At 51.0% G+C, this 16012-nt stretch overlaps 1 protein-coding gene across 7 annotated transcripts in view; it reads right to left on the reverse strand.

Annotated features, from left to right (window-relative positions):
- ZFAT (zinc finger and AT-hook domain containing) overlaps positions 1–16012 on the reverse strand; it is a 157665-nt gene that overhangs the window by 96376 nt on the left and 45277 nt on the right. For all 7 annotated transcript variants that reach the window (XR_015140338.1, XR_015140337.1, XR_015140339.1 and 4 more), the window contains 2 exons: positions 3406–3594; positions 1037–1187 (listed from right to left, as the gene is read on the reverse strand). Coding sequence is in view for 4 of the 7 variants with exons in the window: in XM_086335591.1 (XP_086191717.1) it covers positions 1037–1187; positions 3406–3594 (340 nt within the window). In the remaining 3 variants the exon portion in view is untranslated. The remainder of the gene's footprint in view (positions 1–1036; positions 1188–3405; positions 3595–16012) is intronic.

Here is a 16012-nt window from a genome sequence, read left to right on the forward strand (position 1 = left end):
AACTAAGACCAGCTGCAGTCAAATAAATATCTTTTTCAAAAAAAGACAGCAATGTCAATTCTAGCAATTCATCCCAGAAGAAGTCCTGAAGAAGTCCTGAAAGGAGGAGGGACCAAAGCCTTGAGCACAGCATTGCCTGCCAAGCAAAAACTGACTCTGGTAAACTAGAGAATCCACACAACAGCAAACGCACTTTAAAAACATTATTTTCTGAAAAGGAAAAGTTAAACATGGTAAGTTTAAAAAAAAATAGGTTGATAACAGTGCCTTTGGTGTTTTGTGTTAGGAAAAAAGTAACAAAAAAGTAAGTGAAGTGAAGTCGTTCAGTCACGTCTGACTCTTTGCGACCCCATGGACTGTAGCCCACCAGGTTTCTCGGTCCATGGAATTTTCCAGGCAAGAGTACTGGAGTGGGTTGCCATTTCCTTCTCCAGGGGATCTTTCCAACCCAGGGATCAAACCCGGGTCTCCCACATTGTAGGCAGATGCTTTACCCTCTGAGCCACCAGGGAAGCATTGTGAAAAAATTATGGTGGCCTGTGAACCAAGCTGTCTGTAGAGGTAACCTCAACCAGAAGAGGCGAGATGGTTACAGCAGCTGTGCGTTATAAAGACTCTGGAAGTTTCTACAGGACGCTTGTGTTACTTACGAAACTAAGGGGGAAATAAAGATCTCCTTTTCCATTATAAATTGTGCAGCTATGAAAACCAGTAGGCTTACTAAGTAAGGCCTTGTTCACACCACTTTTTATTCAGGTGAAGCATACGTTTGCCTTGAGTAAAATGCTCCACCTTCATTAAGCCAACTGGCGCTGAGTTTCCCAAGCCGGCTGGTCTGCCTCGCATCCCACAGAGGCTGCTTGGGCTCAGCCAGCACACCACGAGGCCATCATGGAGGGGCTGGTTCTTAGGTTCAAGTCAAGAAACCAGAACGCCTTACCTATAGCTTAGCCAGCAGAGTCCTGGTAAGTGCACATTCTACTCTCCCACCCTCTGAGGTGGGGGCTGGGGTCACACACAACAGAAGGTGCTTTACCTGCTGGACTTCATGGGCTGCTCGTAGGCTGTCTGCTGGATGGCGTACTCCTGGTACCCTCTCCGGGGTGCCAGGTCAGCTGCTGTGGCCTCGGGGTCTGTGGCTCCTGTTTCCGGGGGCCCGGCCTCCACTGGAACAATCTTGGTAGCGCCTGAGAGAGAGGCACAACTCGGTGAGAAAGAAAGAGGCACCTCGAGGTCCCTGATTCCCACCCCCGCCCCAGTGCAGGGAGCACAGCCTGGGAAGCGTGTTTCTTCACTGCGTGGTACCCGTGCAGGGGCTAGTGCTCCTTCAGCTCACACATCTAACTTGTGTGTGTGTTGGGGTGTGTGTGTGTGTGTGTGTGTGTGTGTGTGTTTCGGGGGAGTTATCCAATAATCTATCAAAACCTTCTTGTGAGATACATGTTCACTTGATCTCTTTATTAAAAGGGCTTCCCTAGTGGCTTAGTTGGTAAAGAATCTGCCTGCAGTGCAGGAGACCTGGGTTCGCTCCCTGAGTCGGGAAGATCTCCTGGTGAAGGAAATGGCAACCCACTCCAGTATTCTTGTCTACAGAATCCCATGGACACAGGAACCAGGCAGGCTACAGTCCATGGGATCACAAAGAGTCGGACGAGACTGTGCAACTTTCTATTTTCTTTATTGAAAAACCAAAACACAAGACAGATACACATATACATATATGCCTCCCTGCAAGATTTCATACAGCTCCTCATGTGTTAAACTCTGAGTAAACATCAAACAGCTTCAAGACAGAAAGCAGCAGTGGACTCAACGGTGGGCAGTAATCTCCACTGTCCGGGGTCAGGTCCCAAACAGGACGTCAGCCTCCCACCCTCCGGGCCCCTGCGTCCACCCTGTGAAGTGAACGGTCTGAAGCGGAAAACTCAGAGGTCACCTTTACTTGTTCAAGTCTACGATGTGAAACCATCAAAGACGGTTCATAGAAGTGTGTGTGCACATGAATAGTAAAGCAAATTCATTATATTTTTCACCCTCCACTTACAGAAATCTCAAACACTACCATCCTTTTTTAAGAAATCATTATAGAAACTTTCTCTCAAGATGGCTAACACAGGAACCTCTCTCCTGGGGTTTTCATTTCCCCGAATAACACTTGTCTAAAGGACGGTGAAACCACTTCATGTCGCATAATCTTATGTGGCTTTTTTCTCTACTAAGCACCTCACCCTACAGTGAAGTACTGGGTTGGCCAAAAAGCTCGTTCGGGGTTTTCTGTGACACGTTACGGGATATAAAATATAAATATTTTATGTATATAATATAAAGAGGTATTTATTTAGCGTTTTCATTTTGCATAGTCAGTTACCATTAGCATTGAGAACAGATGCTTTAAAAGGCTCTCAGTTCAGTTCAGTTGCTCAGTTGTGGCCTACTCTTTGCGACCCCAGGGACTGCAGCACTGCAGGCTCTGCTGCTGCTGCTAAGTTGTTTCAGTCGTGTCCAACTCTGTGTGACGCCACAGACGGCAGCTCACTGCCATCCCTGGAATTCTCCAGGCAAGAAGACTGGAGTGGGTTGCCATTTCCCTCTCCAATGCATGAAAGTGAAAAGTGAAAGTGAAGTCGCTCAGTCGTGTCCGATCCTCAGCGACCCCATGGACTGCAGCCTACCAGGCTCCTCCATCCATGGGATTTTCCAGGCAAGAGTACTGGAGTGGGGTGCCATTGCCTTCTCCGATGCCAGGCTCTAGCTGACCTCAAAATCCTAAACTTGATTTTTTAAAATTTTATCTGACAGCTGTCACCCCAAACACACGGCGGGGGCGGAAACATTATTATACTTTAGCATCTACTATCCTAAACTGTTCTTTGTCTAAGGTATCTTTTCCTGGAAGAGGCCTTTTTAAAAGGGGGTAATATATCCACTGGCTATTTTATGTGAAAAGAAAAGGAGATAGAAATCTCTAGTATTATAAAATAAATAATGAACCTACTAAAAAAATGCAAAAAAAAAAAGAATTTCAAAGAAGTTATGGGGAGGGTTTTGGCACCCTCTGCTGTGAGTAGTCTTATACTCCAGCCCGGGCAGGAAGAAGGAGCAAAGACATCCCGGAGAGGGTCTTGGGGGACCTGGGGGGCCCCAAGGAAAGAACCGCTCTCCAGGCCCACTGCTCCTTTTAGCAGCCGCTCACATGCGAACACAGGTCACGGCCGCACAGGCTGTGGGCAGCGGCAGTGGGAGCAGCCCTCGCACCCTGACCTCTGGACACAGTGATCCACCATGGCCCAGGGCCACGGATGATCAGCCACAGCCCCAGGTCACCAGGTAACTCCACGGAGAGCCCCGCAGTGATCACAACCCCCACCAGACGTTCCTGCCACCCCCTCCCACCGCCATGCGCACCTGGAATCGCCTCGTGTGCCGTTAACACCACGCTGATAATGGGCTTCTTGGCCCCAGACATCTTCGGGGCCTCCTTTCCCGAGCAGACCTTCTGGATTTTCTCCGCTCTCTGCGCCCGCGGCCTCTTTGGGGCCTTTTCTCGATCGTCTTCCTTATACTTCTTCTCCAGTTCAAGGTCAGATTCGTTACCTAAGGAGCAAATACCAGGATGTATAAAATACCCTTTTTATACCAGTGATGGAGTCGGGGAGCGCGCGGAACCCTTTTTATGGGCTGACAGTAAAGGGGATACACCTGTGTGGTAGAAACACTGGTCCCTGGACTTCCCGGGGGCTCAGTGGATAGGAATCTGCCTGCCCAGTGCAGGAGGCACAGGTTCCATCCCTGGCCGGGGAAGATTCCACAGGCCTCGGGGCAACTAAGCCCGTGCACCATACCTGAGCCTGCACACCTGGAACCTGTGAGAAGCCGCGCACTGCAGCTGAAGAGTAGCCCCGTTCTCCACAACTAGAGAAAGGGCACAAGCAACGAAGGCCCAGCGCAACCAAGAAATCCAGTTATAAAAGAACGCTGGTCCCCAGAGAAGTGGACACTGTGTCACTTCGGGGTCACTCCGCTTCCTCGGTCTCGCCTTTGACTCAGTAAACACCATTCCCCCGGCACAGGCCCCCACGTGGGCACTGAGGGCCCGCTGTGGACACAGCAGGCACAGGCCCTCACCTTGCTCTCAGGAAGCCCACTGGACCTCAGAGTCATCAGCCAACAACACTGCGGGGAAGACACGGTGGTCTTCTTTAGACAGCCTAAGAAGAAGGCATTCACATGCTCAGCATCCAGTTTCTAGGTGCCTTCCGTGTGCCAGGCGTGGTGGACGCCAAGGCTGACGGGGCACAGACCCAGAGCCCACCCTCGAAAGCCCTGCCGTCTGGTGGGAGAGACGGACAGGGCAGTCTGCTGTGCGCCCACTGAAGCAAGAAGGGGTCTCGGATGACCGAGGGGAGGGACAGAAGATTCTACCCGAGGGGTCAGACAAGCCACTCTGGGCGGGCAGCCCTTCAGCCAGTGTAAACAGCAAGCATTTGTGAAGCTGTGGTCGGGGCTGCAGGAACAGGGGCGGAGGAGGTGTGGGGGGCGGAGGGCACAGGAGACGGTGGTGTGGGTAGCAGTGGTGGGCTCGGTGCTAAGGAAGGGGCGTGAAGACGAGGAAGAACGCTTAGCTGGGTACCCTGTGGGGCAAACTTGAAGAAGCCGGCAGGGAGGAACAGAACCAGGGGAGGGAGTGAAATCCAGGGCCTCGAATGCCCACAGGACGCGGGGAGCCGTCCTTTGATGAGCGGGGTGGGGGGTGAACTCCAATGCCGGTGGAGACCACACAGGAGCGTGAGTGAGTGAGGCTGGCTGGGGGGACGGTGGGGACACAGCACAGCCCCAGCCCCAGTCAGGGCCGGATCACAGGACACACACACGCCACGGTGTCAACGTATCAACAGGGGGACTCCCCACACTGCTCTGCTGTCATCTGTCGCGAGGCCTCATCCACGCTGTGACCTCTGGGAGCTTGGGGCTGTGTCTTCTTTTTACGAGCCTGAGGACCTAACTTTACAACACAGACCTGCTCTGTTCATGAAGCAATAGACCGATGGGTAGAGATCAGCAACAGACTTTGCCAGAGGAAGAAACGTCTAGCAGTTGGAGCCACCCAGGCCTCCCAGGTGGCTCAGTAGATAAAGAATCCACCCACGGTGCAGCAGACGCAGGAGACCCGGGTTCGATCCCTGGGTCGGGAAGATCCCCCGGAGGAGGGCATGGCAACACACTCCAGTATTCTTGCCTGGAGAATCCCCACGGACAGAGGAGCCTGGCGGGCTACAGTCCATGGGGTCACAAAGGGTGGGACACAACTGAAGTGACTGAGCACGCACACAAGCCAAGCCATCCCAACGAGGGAAGGGTGGCTTCAGAGACGCATTTCTCAGGAGGGTTTCGAGGGGCTTCACACAGCAATCATGATGCCCTGGGAAAAAGTGAACCACACGGCAGCGGGCGGGGTGGGGCGTCCAATCAGACAAGCCCTGCATCTCTCAATTCTGAGACCCTTCCGACAGGGTAGAGGAGCTGCAGGAGAAAGAGGGTGGAGGGTCAGGGAGACCCGACCCTGCTGGAACCCGAGACAAGTTAACCCGCAGGCTCTGTGGCCACGCTCACTTGTATCTGTAGGACGCCTCCTGCGTGTGGCGCAGAAACGCCAGGTCCACCTTGGGCCTGACTCCACACCCACCTCTCCAGTTCCTCTGCCTGTTTGCTCGTGATGACCCTTTCCTCCATCTGATGAAGTACTCATGTCAAGTACAGCTCTTCTGAAACAGAATTTCTCTATCACCAAGTTCAACAATGATCCTCTCGTACTTAATAAAACATTCTCTTTGCAAGCTTTTTTTTTCCCTTTGTTCTCCTATTTCCAATTTTTCTCAAGGTCCATCTTCAAACAAAACATCATTTCCACAACAAAGAAAGAAATATTTACTTGGAAATTACCCCAGCACTGCAGAATGTATTTGTTCTTTACTGGCCACAGGTCATTAAAAAGATACGTGCAGAATGCCAGGCCCTGTTCTAAGCATTTGGGACAGTGCAGGGCACAAGACAAGAGACCCCTGCCTCCTGGAGTTTATGTGCTGGTGGGAAAAGACAGACAATACAGCTAAAACATAGTAAGTCGATTACATAATGTATCAGAAGGTAATTTAAACATTTCTCATTGTACCTGTGCCCAGTGAAAGAGCACAAGCATTTGGAAGATAAACAAGTCTGATTTCTTTTTTTTTAAAAGAGAACTGCTTGGGCCTCCCTGGTGGCTCAGTGGTAAAGAATCCGCCTGCCAGGGCAGGAGACACGGGTTCAATCCCTGATCCCCGAAGATCCCACGTGCCTCACAGCAGCTAAACTCGTGCGCCACAACTCCTGAGCCTGTGCTCTGGAGCCTGTGCTCTGCCACTAGAGAAGCCCCGGTGATGAAAAGTCCATGCACTGCAACCAGAGAGTGGCCTCCACTTGCTGCAACTAGAGAAAAGCCCTTGCAGCAATGAAGACCCAGCACAGTCAAAAGGCTCTAACGAGGGTGCTTTTCAGAACACAAGGTGCTTGGGTGAAGCGCCCTCTTCTGTCAAACTTCACACCGCGCCGCGTCACCGACGAATCCAGTCATGACCCTCGCTGCACCAGGATGTGCTTTTCAACATTTTTTTTTTTTTTTTTTAGCAGCAGGACATTCTGAGTGAGTTCTTTAAGCAATTTCAATATACCTAATAAAAAGGCGTGGCTTCTCTGGCTAAAGTAGATTGGGTCTTCCCTGGTGGCTCAGATGGTAAAGCGTCTGTCTACGATGCAGGAGACCCGGGTTCCATCCCTGGGTAGGGAAGATCCCCTGGAGAAGGAAATGGCACCCCACTCCAGTACTCTTGCCTGGAAAATCCCATGGACAGAGGAGCCTGGTGGGCTACAGTCCATGGGGTCACAAAGAGTCGGACACGACTGAGCGACTTCTGTTTCTTTCTTTCTTTCTTTCCTTCTTTCCCCTTTCTCTGGTTACAGTGGGTGGGGTCCAGACCAGCCACCCCGCCAACCACCACCGGTACTCCCAGCCCTCCAATCCTCAGCCACAGGTGCCTCCAAGAGCCCTGGAAACAGCTTTAAAAGGAGTGGATGAGGACGTAGGAGGGACAGTGTCTGATACCACCTGCAGCGCAGTCACCACTCTGAGCCACGGCGTAGAGTTGTGGGGTGTATGAGCTACACTCCAGCCTCTGCCTTCCAGCTGGACCAGCTCGGAACTCTCTGAACCCAGGATCCGAATCCACAAAGTGAGTGGTTGTGAGGCTCAGGCCTGGGAAGGTCGCAGAGCCCTCTGTCACGTGGGGAGTCATGCTGTCGCTCCCCCGGTGGCACGTCTCGGGTGGTGACGTCATGCCTGAAGACACACTTGTGTGGCTCGGGGCTGGGCTGGGACCACAGCTTCCGGGAGGTTCTGTTGGGTCTGTGTGAACAGGAGAGGCGCAGGGAGGGCTGCACTCCTAGCCAGCATGTTCCATGGAGTCGCTGACGTTCGGGAAAGACAACGTTCAATTTCTTGACATTTGTGCATCATTGCTCTTCAACCCCAGCACATTGACCTAATTCTTTATATTTCATCTCCTTTTGAGAAGATGGCGTTTAAAAACTGCTGACGCCACAGCATGGAAGCAGGAGTTCCCAGCAGTTCCCAGGATGCTGCAGAGACCCCACTCTTATGACAGTGCCCAGGGTCCTCGCATGCAGGGAGGTGTCCAGATTTCAGACGGAGGCGGCGCAGCTTCAGGAGCAGAGACTGGGCATGGGCCCCATCTGAAGGGTAATGAGCAAAAAATCCACGGTCCCCATGTTCCACAAAGTTCCCGCTTGTCCCTCCAGGCCGACCCTCATCTTCCTCCACCAGCTCCTGGAGGCTAACCTGTAATGGGTCCCACGGGGGCTCCACTGCTCCTGGCTTCCCACAGGGTTTGGCCAGTGGAGTCACCAGCAGCTGGGAGGGAGGGAGGTTTGGGGGAGAGTGAATGAGTTAGTTCTGGTCACACAGTGAGTTTGGTAGGATGTAGGGTTCCAAGGAGGTGTTATCCACCTGGGTGAGGGTCTGCAGGTGGGCCTTTTGTGGGTGAGGGCACAAGTGGGTGATCACGAGGGGCTGGGGTGGAACAGAAGCGTGCACACACACACACACACACACACACACACACACACACACACACACCCTCCCTTAACTTGGATGAGCCTGTCTGACTTTACTAAGAAAATGAAGCTTATCTGATACAAAGCTCTCAACTAAGCTCCTTTGATCTCAGAATGCCCCTGCTCCTCACTCAGCACCCCCTCCTGTCCTAGAGGAGCTTCTCTCGGAGGGATGTTACTCCACTTGCCAAACCCCACACTCTCAGCAGGTGGGGGGTGATCTGTGTCTGTGTTCACCCTCTAACTCCCTCTGGGAACCTCTCAGGGTCCCCGACACGTAATAGCATCCAGGCAAGGCAAGCTGACCTGGTAGTGGGCCGATGAAGAGTTAACGGTACGGGCAGTCATACATTTGTAGAAATTAGTTCATGCGCACTCATTTATAATTAACAACAGCGCTAATATTCTAAAGTACCTGTTCCAAATTGCCCCAGAACTAATTAAATCTCAGAACTCCCCAAAGAGTCAAGTGTTATCAGCCACATTAATAAAAAAAAAAAAGCCCAGAACAGTTGTCAGAACAGCAGACTGATAAGGGATTATACTCTGGGACTCTGCCACCGATTCATTCCAGGCTGCTAATGCAGCAGTTTAAGGAACTTATTAGCCCATGATTATTCTATCAAATCTGCTGAATATGCATCCCTCTTGCCTTCCGTCTTGCCCTCGGGCTTTCTTGTGTCTTCCTGTCTCTCTGGATCCAAGGGGAGGCCAGGTGAGCACCGGCTCTGAGCACTGTGTCCCCACAGAGGGGTCCACGACGTGTGAGCACATGCAGAGCACCTGGCAGCCCGCCTCCTCCTGACCCTGTTCTCGCCACACACCCACCGCAGTGAACCAGCCCGCCTTCCTCACCCAATCCCTCAGCACCTGCAGGCTTTCACAGGAACCATCACGAGGGAAATGCTGTCCCGCCCCTGACCCCACGGCAGCCCTGGACGCGGCATTCACGGCCCTGTATCCAGGGAGCCCTCCAGGATGTTCCCATCACAGTGTGGTCCCGCCGTGCACCCCCTGCACCGGGCTGACCCCCACATCATCCTGTATCTATTTGGTCCTCGTCCCCCCAGGCTCAGCTGCTCCAGGGAACAGACTCATCTTACTCGCTTTGATCCCCAAAGTCTGGCTTAGGGCCCAGCCGCCACAGCACAGGCCCCGTAAGGGGGAAACAGAGGAGAGAGCTGGCCTCCACGGGGACCTCCTGAGCCCTCAGCTCCAGCCGGCTCCTCGGCAGCTGGGAAGCACCAGTCGCGGCAGCGAGTCCAGCTTTAAAGGCTGCTGGGCCCTGGGCCGCAGGCCCTTCCCTGCAGCACTTCTCAGCAGTCAGGCTGTGATGGTCAAAGAGACTCCTTTTCAAGACGGGGGTCATAACGCATCTCTGCCACTCGTCTGAAGAGCCGTCACTTGGAGCAAAGGCCTGCTGTGTCACCGGCTCCAGCCCTCCACCCCCCCCACCCCATCATGTCCCTCCAGGCGGGATGCAGGCAGCCCCAGAACCACTGACAGCACTATGCAATGGGGCTGCCTCCCGCCCAGCCCCCAGCCGGCCTCCAAGACGCTGGACAGGAAGGGCCTCCTCTCAGAGTCCCAGTGTAGGACTTCCCTGGCGATCCAGTGGTTCAGATTCCAAGCTTCCAATGCAGGGGGCGTGGGTTCGACCCCTGGTTGGGGAACTGAGATCCCACATGGCATGGCCAAAAATATTTAAAAATAAAAGTCCCAACTGAAAGTCCTGCTTGGGAATTTAGGTAGTTTTTCTTCTCTCCTGGTCCCCACTCCCCTCCATGAAAAAGGGTCATCAGTGCCCTCTGGTTCCCCAAGAGTCACGCAAGTCTGCGGCAGACAGCACAGGCGCACAGGGCCAGCTCCGTGTCCCAGGTCTCACGTCGGGACACTCAGTGACCAAAGGGCCTGGGGTTTAATTCAGGTGACTCTCGATTGGAAGATGGCTGGATGCCAGTGACAGAAACTGGAGCTCGGAAATCAAAGGGACCAGGGTTCGTGTAATTACGAGCTGGCCCTCAGGCAGCTTCCTCCATCTGGCAGAACCTGTTTCTTCATCTAACGAGGAGGGGACAGCCCCACCCCGGCTCCCAGCATGGGGGTGAGAGTGGACACTCAGCGCCCTGATGATAGCTGACACTGGTGTGCTCAGGGGAAGACGAGGCGGCATCACCACCGGGGCCCCGCGGACCTGGGCCTGGGATTCCACGGACCTACGGGAAGCTCTGGACCCGCTTGCCTCTAGAATCCTGGAAGCGGGTAAACAAATGCCTGCCAGACTTCGCAGCCTGCTCCACACCCAGTCAGCTCACGCAGGGCCTGTCAGGGCTCCCGGGGCTCAAGGCTATGGATCTCACACTCCATTCCTTCCCTAGGCAACTCTGACGACAGAGCCCGGTATCACGTATCTGAATTTTATTCCAAGTCTCAGAAGCTATTACAGAGATAATGGTCACGTGCAGTTGATTTTCTTCAGGGAAAGCTTACCAAGGCTGCCTGCACTGGGGCACCGTGCCAGTCTCAAGGATGAGACGGAGCTGGGGGGGCTGCCTTAGAGGGTGGAGGGTAGTTTTTTTGAGAAGAGATGGCTCCATGGGACAAGTAGGGGTTAGAAAGCAGACAGTGTCCCATGATAAGGGGGTGATCTCTCCACAAGGGGGAGAGAAGGCTCAGCAGGCATGTGCATGTCACCATTGCGTGTGACGTCATTCTGTGAAAGGTGGGCTTATGGGAAGCAAGTCCAGAAGTGGAGTGGCCAGTCCACCGTGCAGAGATTCCACAGGAGAGATGAGAAGGCCAGACCAGGGGCAGGGAGGATGGCCAGAGAGGAGACCGCGGGCACCAGAGTCGTGGGAAGCAGGGCACCGGGCCGAGGCAGCCAGCAGGCTGGGGGTGAGCAGGAGGAGGACTCCAGGAGGACTCAGATTCTAGCTCCAAGGACTCAGATTCAGCACCAGCGAAGGAGGGAAGTGCACAGAGCAGGTCAGGTGACATGGTGGAGGCCCCAGGCTCGTTGCTGCTGACTGTCCAGCCGTCACACGGGCTCCCGCTCAGCTTCTGACTCTGTGGGCACTTCTTTCTTCTTTCTACCCTGGTCCTCACATCTCAGGTTCCTGCTGCCATTCTTTTCGCCTGTATCTGAGGTCTGCCTGTGACAGTTACCTGACCCACAAGAATGGCAGTGGAGATGCAGAGCAGAATCAAAGTAACATTTAGCGGGCAAAGTCCAGCAAGTGGCTGGACATGACAGGTGAGGGAGAAACTTCTGGATGAGACACCTGGATGGGGTGGCCAGTCACCAGGACAGAGGCTGTGTGCGGGGATGGGGGAGGACATTTATACGGAGCCTCTGGGACCCCAGACCGAGACGCAGGCTTTGAGCTCAGGACAGGGTTGGGGCAAGGAGGACACATGCCGGTCCCCAGACCACAGCTGTGGGCGAATCCACAGAAATGGCAGGAGTCATGCAGTTGCCACTAGTGCAGCCACCCAACATGTCCAGTCCTGGCCCACCCCAGGCACAGAGAGGGTCGCACTCCACGACCCCTTGAAGTTCGGTGGGACCGTGAGGCCAGTTCTGGCCAATGAACTGCGTGGGTAGGAATGACAGAGGCCACTTCTGGGCCGACTGTAAGCCTCGGGCCCTCCTCCCCGCCGCCCAGTGACCAGACAAGCTCAGGGCAGTGGCCATTCTCCCCGCCTGATCCCTGGGTGAGCAGAGCCTCCTGGGGGTCTGCAGCAGAATGAGAAGGAAAGCCAGATCTGTGAGCCCACTGCAATGGGGGAGGCTGGTTGAAGGATGTAACCTGGAACACACCAGCAGCACCCGCCATACTGAAGGGCTTAACAGCAGAACTCGACCTCACAGGGCAGCTGGAGAGACGGGAGCAAAGTGGGGCAAGCGGAGGTGGGGGGGGGGGCGGGGCTGCCACAGAAAGGTGACGCTAACTGTCCCCAAGTCCCACATTCCCAAGCACGCCTCGGACCACGTACAGCCGGAGGCCGCTGCACTCTGCGTTTCCCTGATGAGCAGAGGTGAAGCGAGGGTTCGCAAAGCAGCGAGAGGAAACAGATCATTCCATTCCACATCTTTCCATGGAGAAAAGGGCACACTCAGAGGACTGACACCACTCTGCCTTTCCACCTGCAGACTTCCAAACCTGACTCTTGAAAAGCAGTTTTCAGCCTACGCAGCTACTGATCAAGTCAGCACTTTTGCTAACACAAAGATAGTAGAAGACACCTGAAATACTGTTGTGTGAAATCCTCACAAAGATTGCAGGTGCATCTTAGGTAAGATCTTAGAATAAATGCCTTGTCTTCTTTAGGGAGGATTTAACAAGCATAAAGCAAATTTTTGCAGCTCTCCTTGCATAAAATGACCCCAGAAATAACAAGCTTAGAAAGGTTCAGAAGTCACTTTTATAAACTTGACACATTGATTTCTGTAGGCTGTAAAACGTTTTTCAAAAACACCAGCTGTTCCACATAATGGCATTAGGCAAAAAAAAAAAAAAAAAAAAATTTCTTTGCCTGGTTTCTTTTACTATTCAGATGCAGAATGAAGTAAATAAATGTTGAATACATAACAAAATTGTTATTTTAACTTGCTATGGTTCAGTGTAGGGAAAAAGCTTATTTTGTTTTCTTCTAATTGCTTTAACAAGCCAAAGAGTCAAGGTCAACTGTTTGAAATGTCACTAAACTGCTCTTTACCGAGCATGTATTAAAACAATTATGCAAGAATTTTCTAAATTGTAATATTGTGTTTGGCAAACTGAGGAACGTGGAGCAATCACCATGGGTATGTCAGCCACTAGGCGGCCGGGCGTTAGGTCATTTCTGCATATTTTAGAGGCTTCAGCAGTGGCCAGAAAGGGAGAAACACCGGGAGCTTCCACCTTTCCATTTGGTATTTGTTAGAGTCCACTTAGGTCATTCAAATCAATGGACTAGGAGGCCACTTTCTACGCAGCTTAGCACTGGAGGAAGCTGATAATCACATTAGGAAGGAAGATGCCTGTCTGCCGCTGCTGAAGAGACTGCCTAATTAATTACAGAATAGAAAATAAAGGTGGGGACTGCACAGGGTGGAACTTGCCTTTCGCATGAGGTTAGAGAAAAAGCTGAGAGTGGTACATTGAAATGAACAAAATCAACATCCACAAAGAAGAAAGAAGACTGGTTTTAAGGCGCGAACACGGTAGAGCTGAGCCGTCTGCAGGGCAGCAGCAGGGAGTCACGGCTGGTGCCCAGCCCACCTCCAGGGAGCTGTGCGACTCTCAGAGAACCGTCTCCCTGCACGTCAACTTCCCCAAGTATAAAGTTATGAAACAGGTTTGAAAAGGGGGTTTCTAAACCAATCTTAAAAGATCACACATAGTGTGACTTGGCTGATGTAACATTCTCGACATGACAAAATCACTGGGTCGGAGATCAGTGGCTGTGGGGAGGGTGACTGTGAAGTGGATCACGGGGAGCCCTCATGGTGACGGGCAGTCCTGCTTCCTGACTGCTGTGGTGGCTACACAACCCTACACGCGTGATGAACGGTGATGAGTGATGAACTACGCACACAGTATCTCACTGTCAGGGTTCCTGACCCTGACACCGTGCAACGGCTCCGCAAAACATCACCACGGGGGAGAGCAGGGTAAAGGGTCTGAGACCTCTCTGTACCATCTTTGCAACTCCCTGTTATCCCACTAATTGTTTTCAAAATATGAAGGTTTTTACTTTTTCAAGGGTTGACTTGGAATCAGACCCTTATTCTCTGTGGACCCTATGATTTGAAACAGTTTATCTGCAAACTGCATTTAATGAAGAACATTCCTTTGCCCGTATTTACTGATCAAATATGTATTGACTGCCTTACTTCACAACTTTCACAAAAATACAATTTCCAGAGGGATCAAAAATACAGATAAAGAATGAAACCATACAAATAACAGAGGAATATATAGAAGGTTGCTTTTTATTATTTGGGGTATATAGATAAGTGTCCTAAGCTACGATAACAAGGGCATGAAATTTCACAGTAGTGACAAATGCTGATATTTAAAACTTCAGTAAAATGCAAAAGGAAAGAAAAAGCAATTCTGCACATGAAAAGACAAATGATAAAGCTGGAAAATATCTTCAGAGTATCTGGCAATCCAAAAGTGTAGTCAGTAAAGAGCATGAGCAAGGAATGCCCCAAATTACACATAAGACAAAAACCTGAATATCTGCAACAACATCGTCCACTAGTGACCAGGCAGATAAAATTCACAGCACATAAGATTAACCATTTCAGAACGAACAGCCCAGTGGCATTTACAGAATCCATAATGCTATGAAACCACCACCTTTATCTAGATACAAAACCTTTCCTATCATTCAAAATAAAACTCATTAAACAGTTTCTCCCCATCCTCCCCTCTCCTCCGACCCCTGGTAATTACCAACTGTCCTCTGTCTCTATGGATTTATCTGTTCTGAATATACATGGAATCATATGATATGTGACCTAAAAGATGCTCTATTAGTCTGGGAATTACATTACTAGATATTTACCTAAGGTAACAAAGGCACAAGTACAAAATATAATAATAATAGAATAAAATGGTAGGCTCAAGATTATACACCTGAGTAGTTTTTTTTGTTTTCTGTTTTTTAATCAGGGAGAAAAATTTTAAACAGTATTCAATGTCGATCAACTGGAGACCGATGAAGGAAAACTTAAGGCTCACACACACAGTGAAATGCTGTGCGGCCTTTAAAAATAACGAAAATCTCCATTTACTGACTCTTTCATCAGAAAGCAGAGCATCGCAATCAAAAGCACAGACCCTACAGCCAGACCGTGTGAGTTCAGAGTACAGCTCCGGCCTTTATGGGCTGTGCGATGTTGGCAGACTCCCGACGGCTCTGCCTCAGTTTCCTGTCTATAAAGTGGGCATGATAATAGTGTCCTCAGTGCCGCTGTGAGAAGGAAATGAGAGAAGAGTGTGCAAGTACTGAGAACAATGTCTGTAACACAGAAAGTGCTACAAACAGCGTGTTGAAGAAAAAATACCTGACATGAAAAATTTATCCGCTCCATTAACTGCATGAAAAAAGAACACAGAACATTATGTATGACCTCAATTACTGAAAAATGTATGTGAATATACATAGAATGTAGGTCTCTCTTCACTCTTATATACAGTGTAATAGAAATTATACCTAGGCAGTAAAATTGTGCACTATTTTTACTTTCTTCTTAGTATTTTTTATATCATTACAGGTATTAAAAAAGGAAACAAATGACAACACCCAATTGGTACTTTTGGACACTTGGAACCTCAACTGGCCTGTGCTTTCTAGGAGGGAAACTGGCAAAATGTAATACACTTTCTGGCCCAGAAATGTAATACACTTTCAGGAATTTACCCTATAAAAATAACATACACACATATACACATATACAAATGCACACATGTACATAAGGGAATATTTATTCAAGTAATATTTATAACAGCAAAAAAAAAAAAACAAGGAAACAACCTAACTTTCATTAGACGCACCACGGTTGGCACGAACAACAGGAAACTTATCATATTGCATGGAAAAATGATGCCACAGAGCTGCAGGAAAGACACTTTCTGCAAAACCTGTGAACACCCAGGTGAAGAGCCTGCACTCTGCTGTGTAGGGGAGACACCAGAGTGGGTCTCAGGAAGAAACCCCAGGGCAGCATAGCCTGGGGGGCAGGGAGGAGGGGACCCCCATGGACAGGACTGAGCCTCTCAGTTAATCCTAGGCCTGGGAGGAGGGAGCCGGAATGTCCGGCGTAACCAAAGAGGGAAATTCCCCGATCTCT

This window comes from Bos grunniens, chromosome 14, assembly GCF_055505025.1.
Source record: "Bos grunniens cultivar Pamir isolate PY7600 chromosome 14, Bosgru_T2T1.0, whole genome shotgun sequence".
Taxonomy (NCBI): Eukaryota; Metazoa; Chordata; class Mammalia; order Artiodactyla; family Bovidae; genus Bos; species Bos grunniens.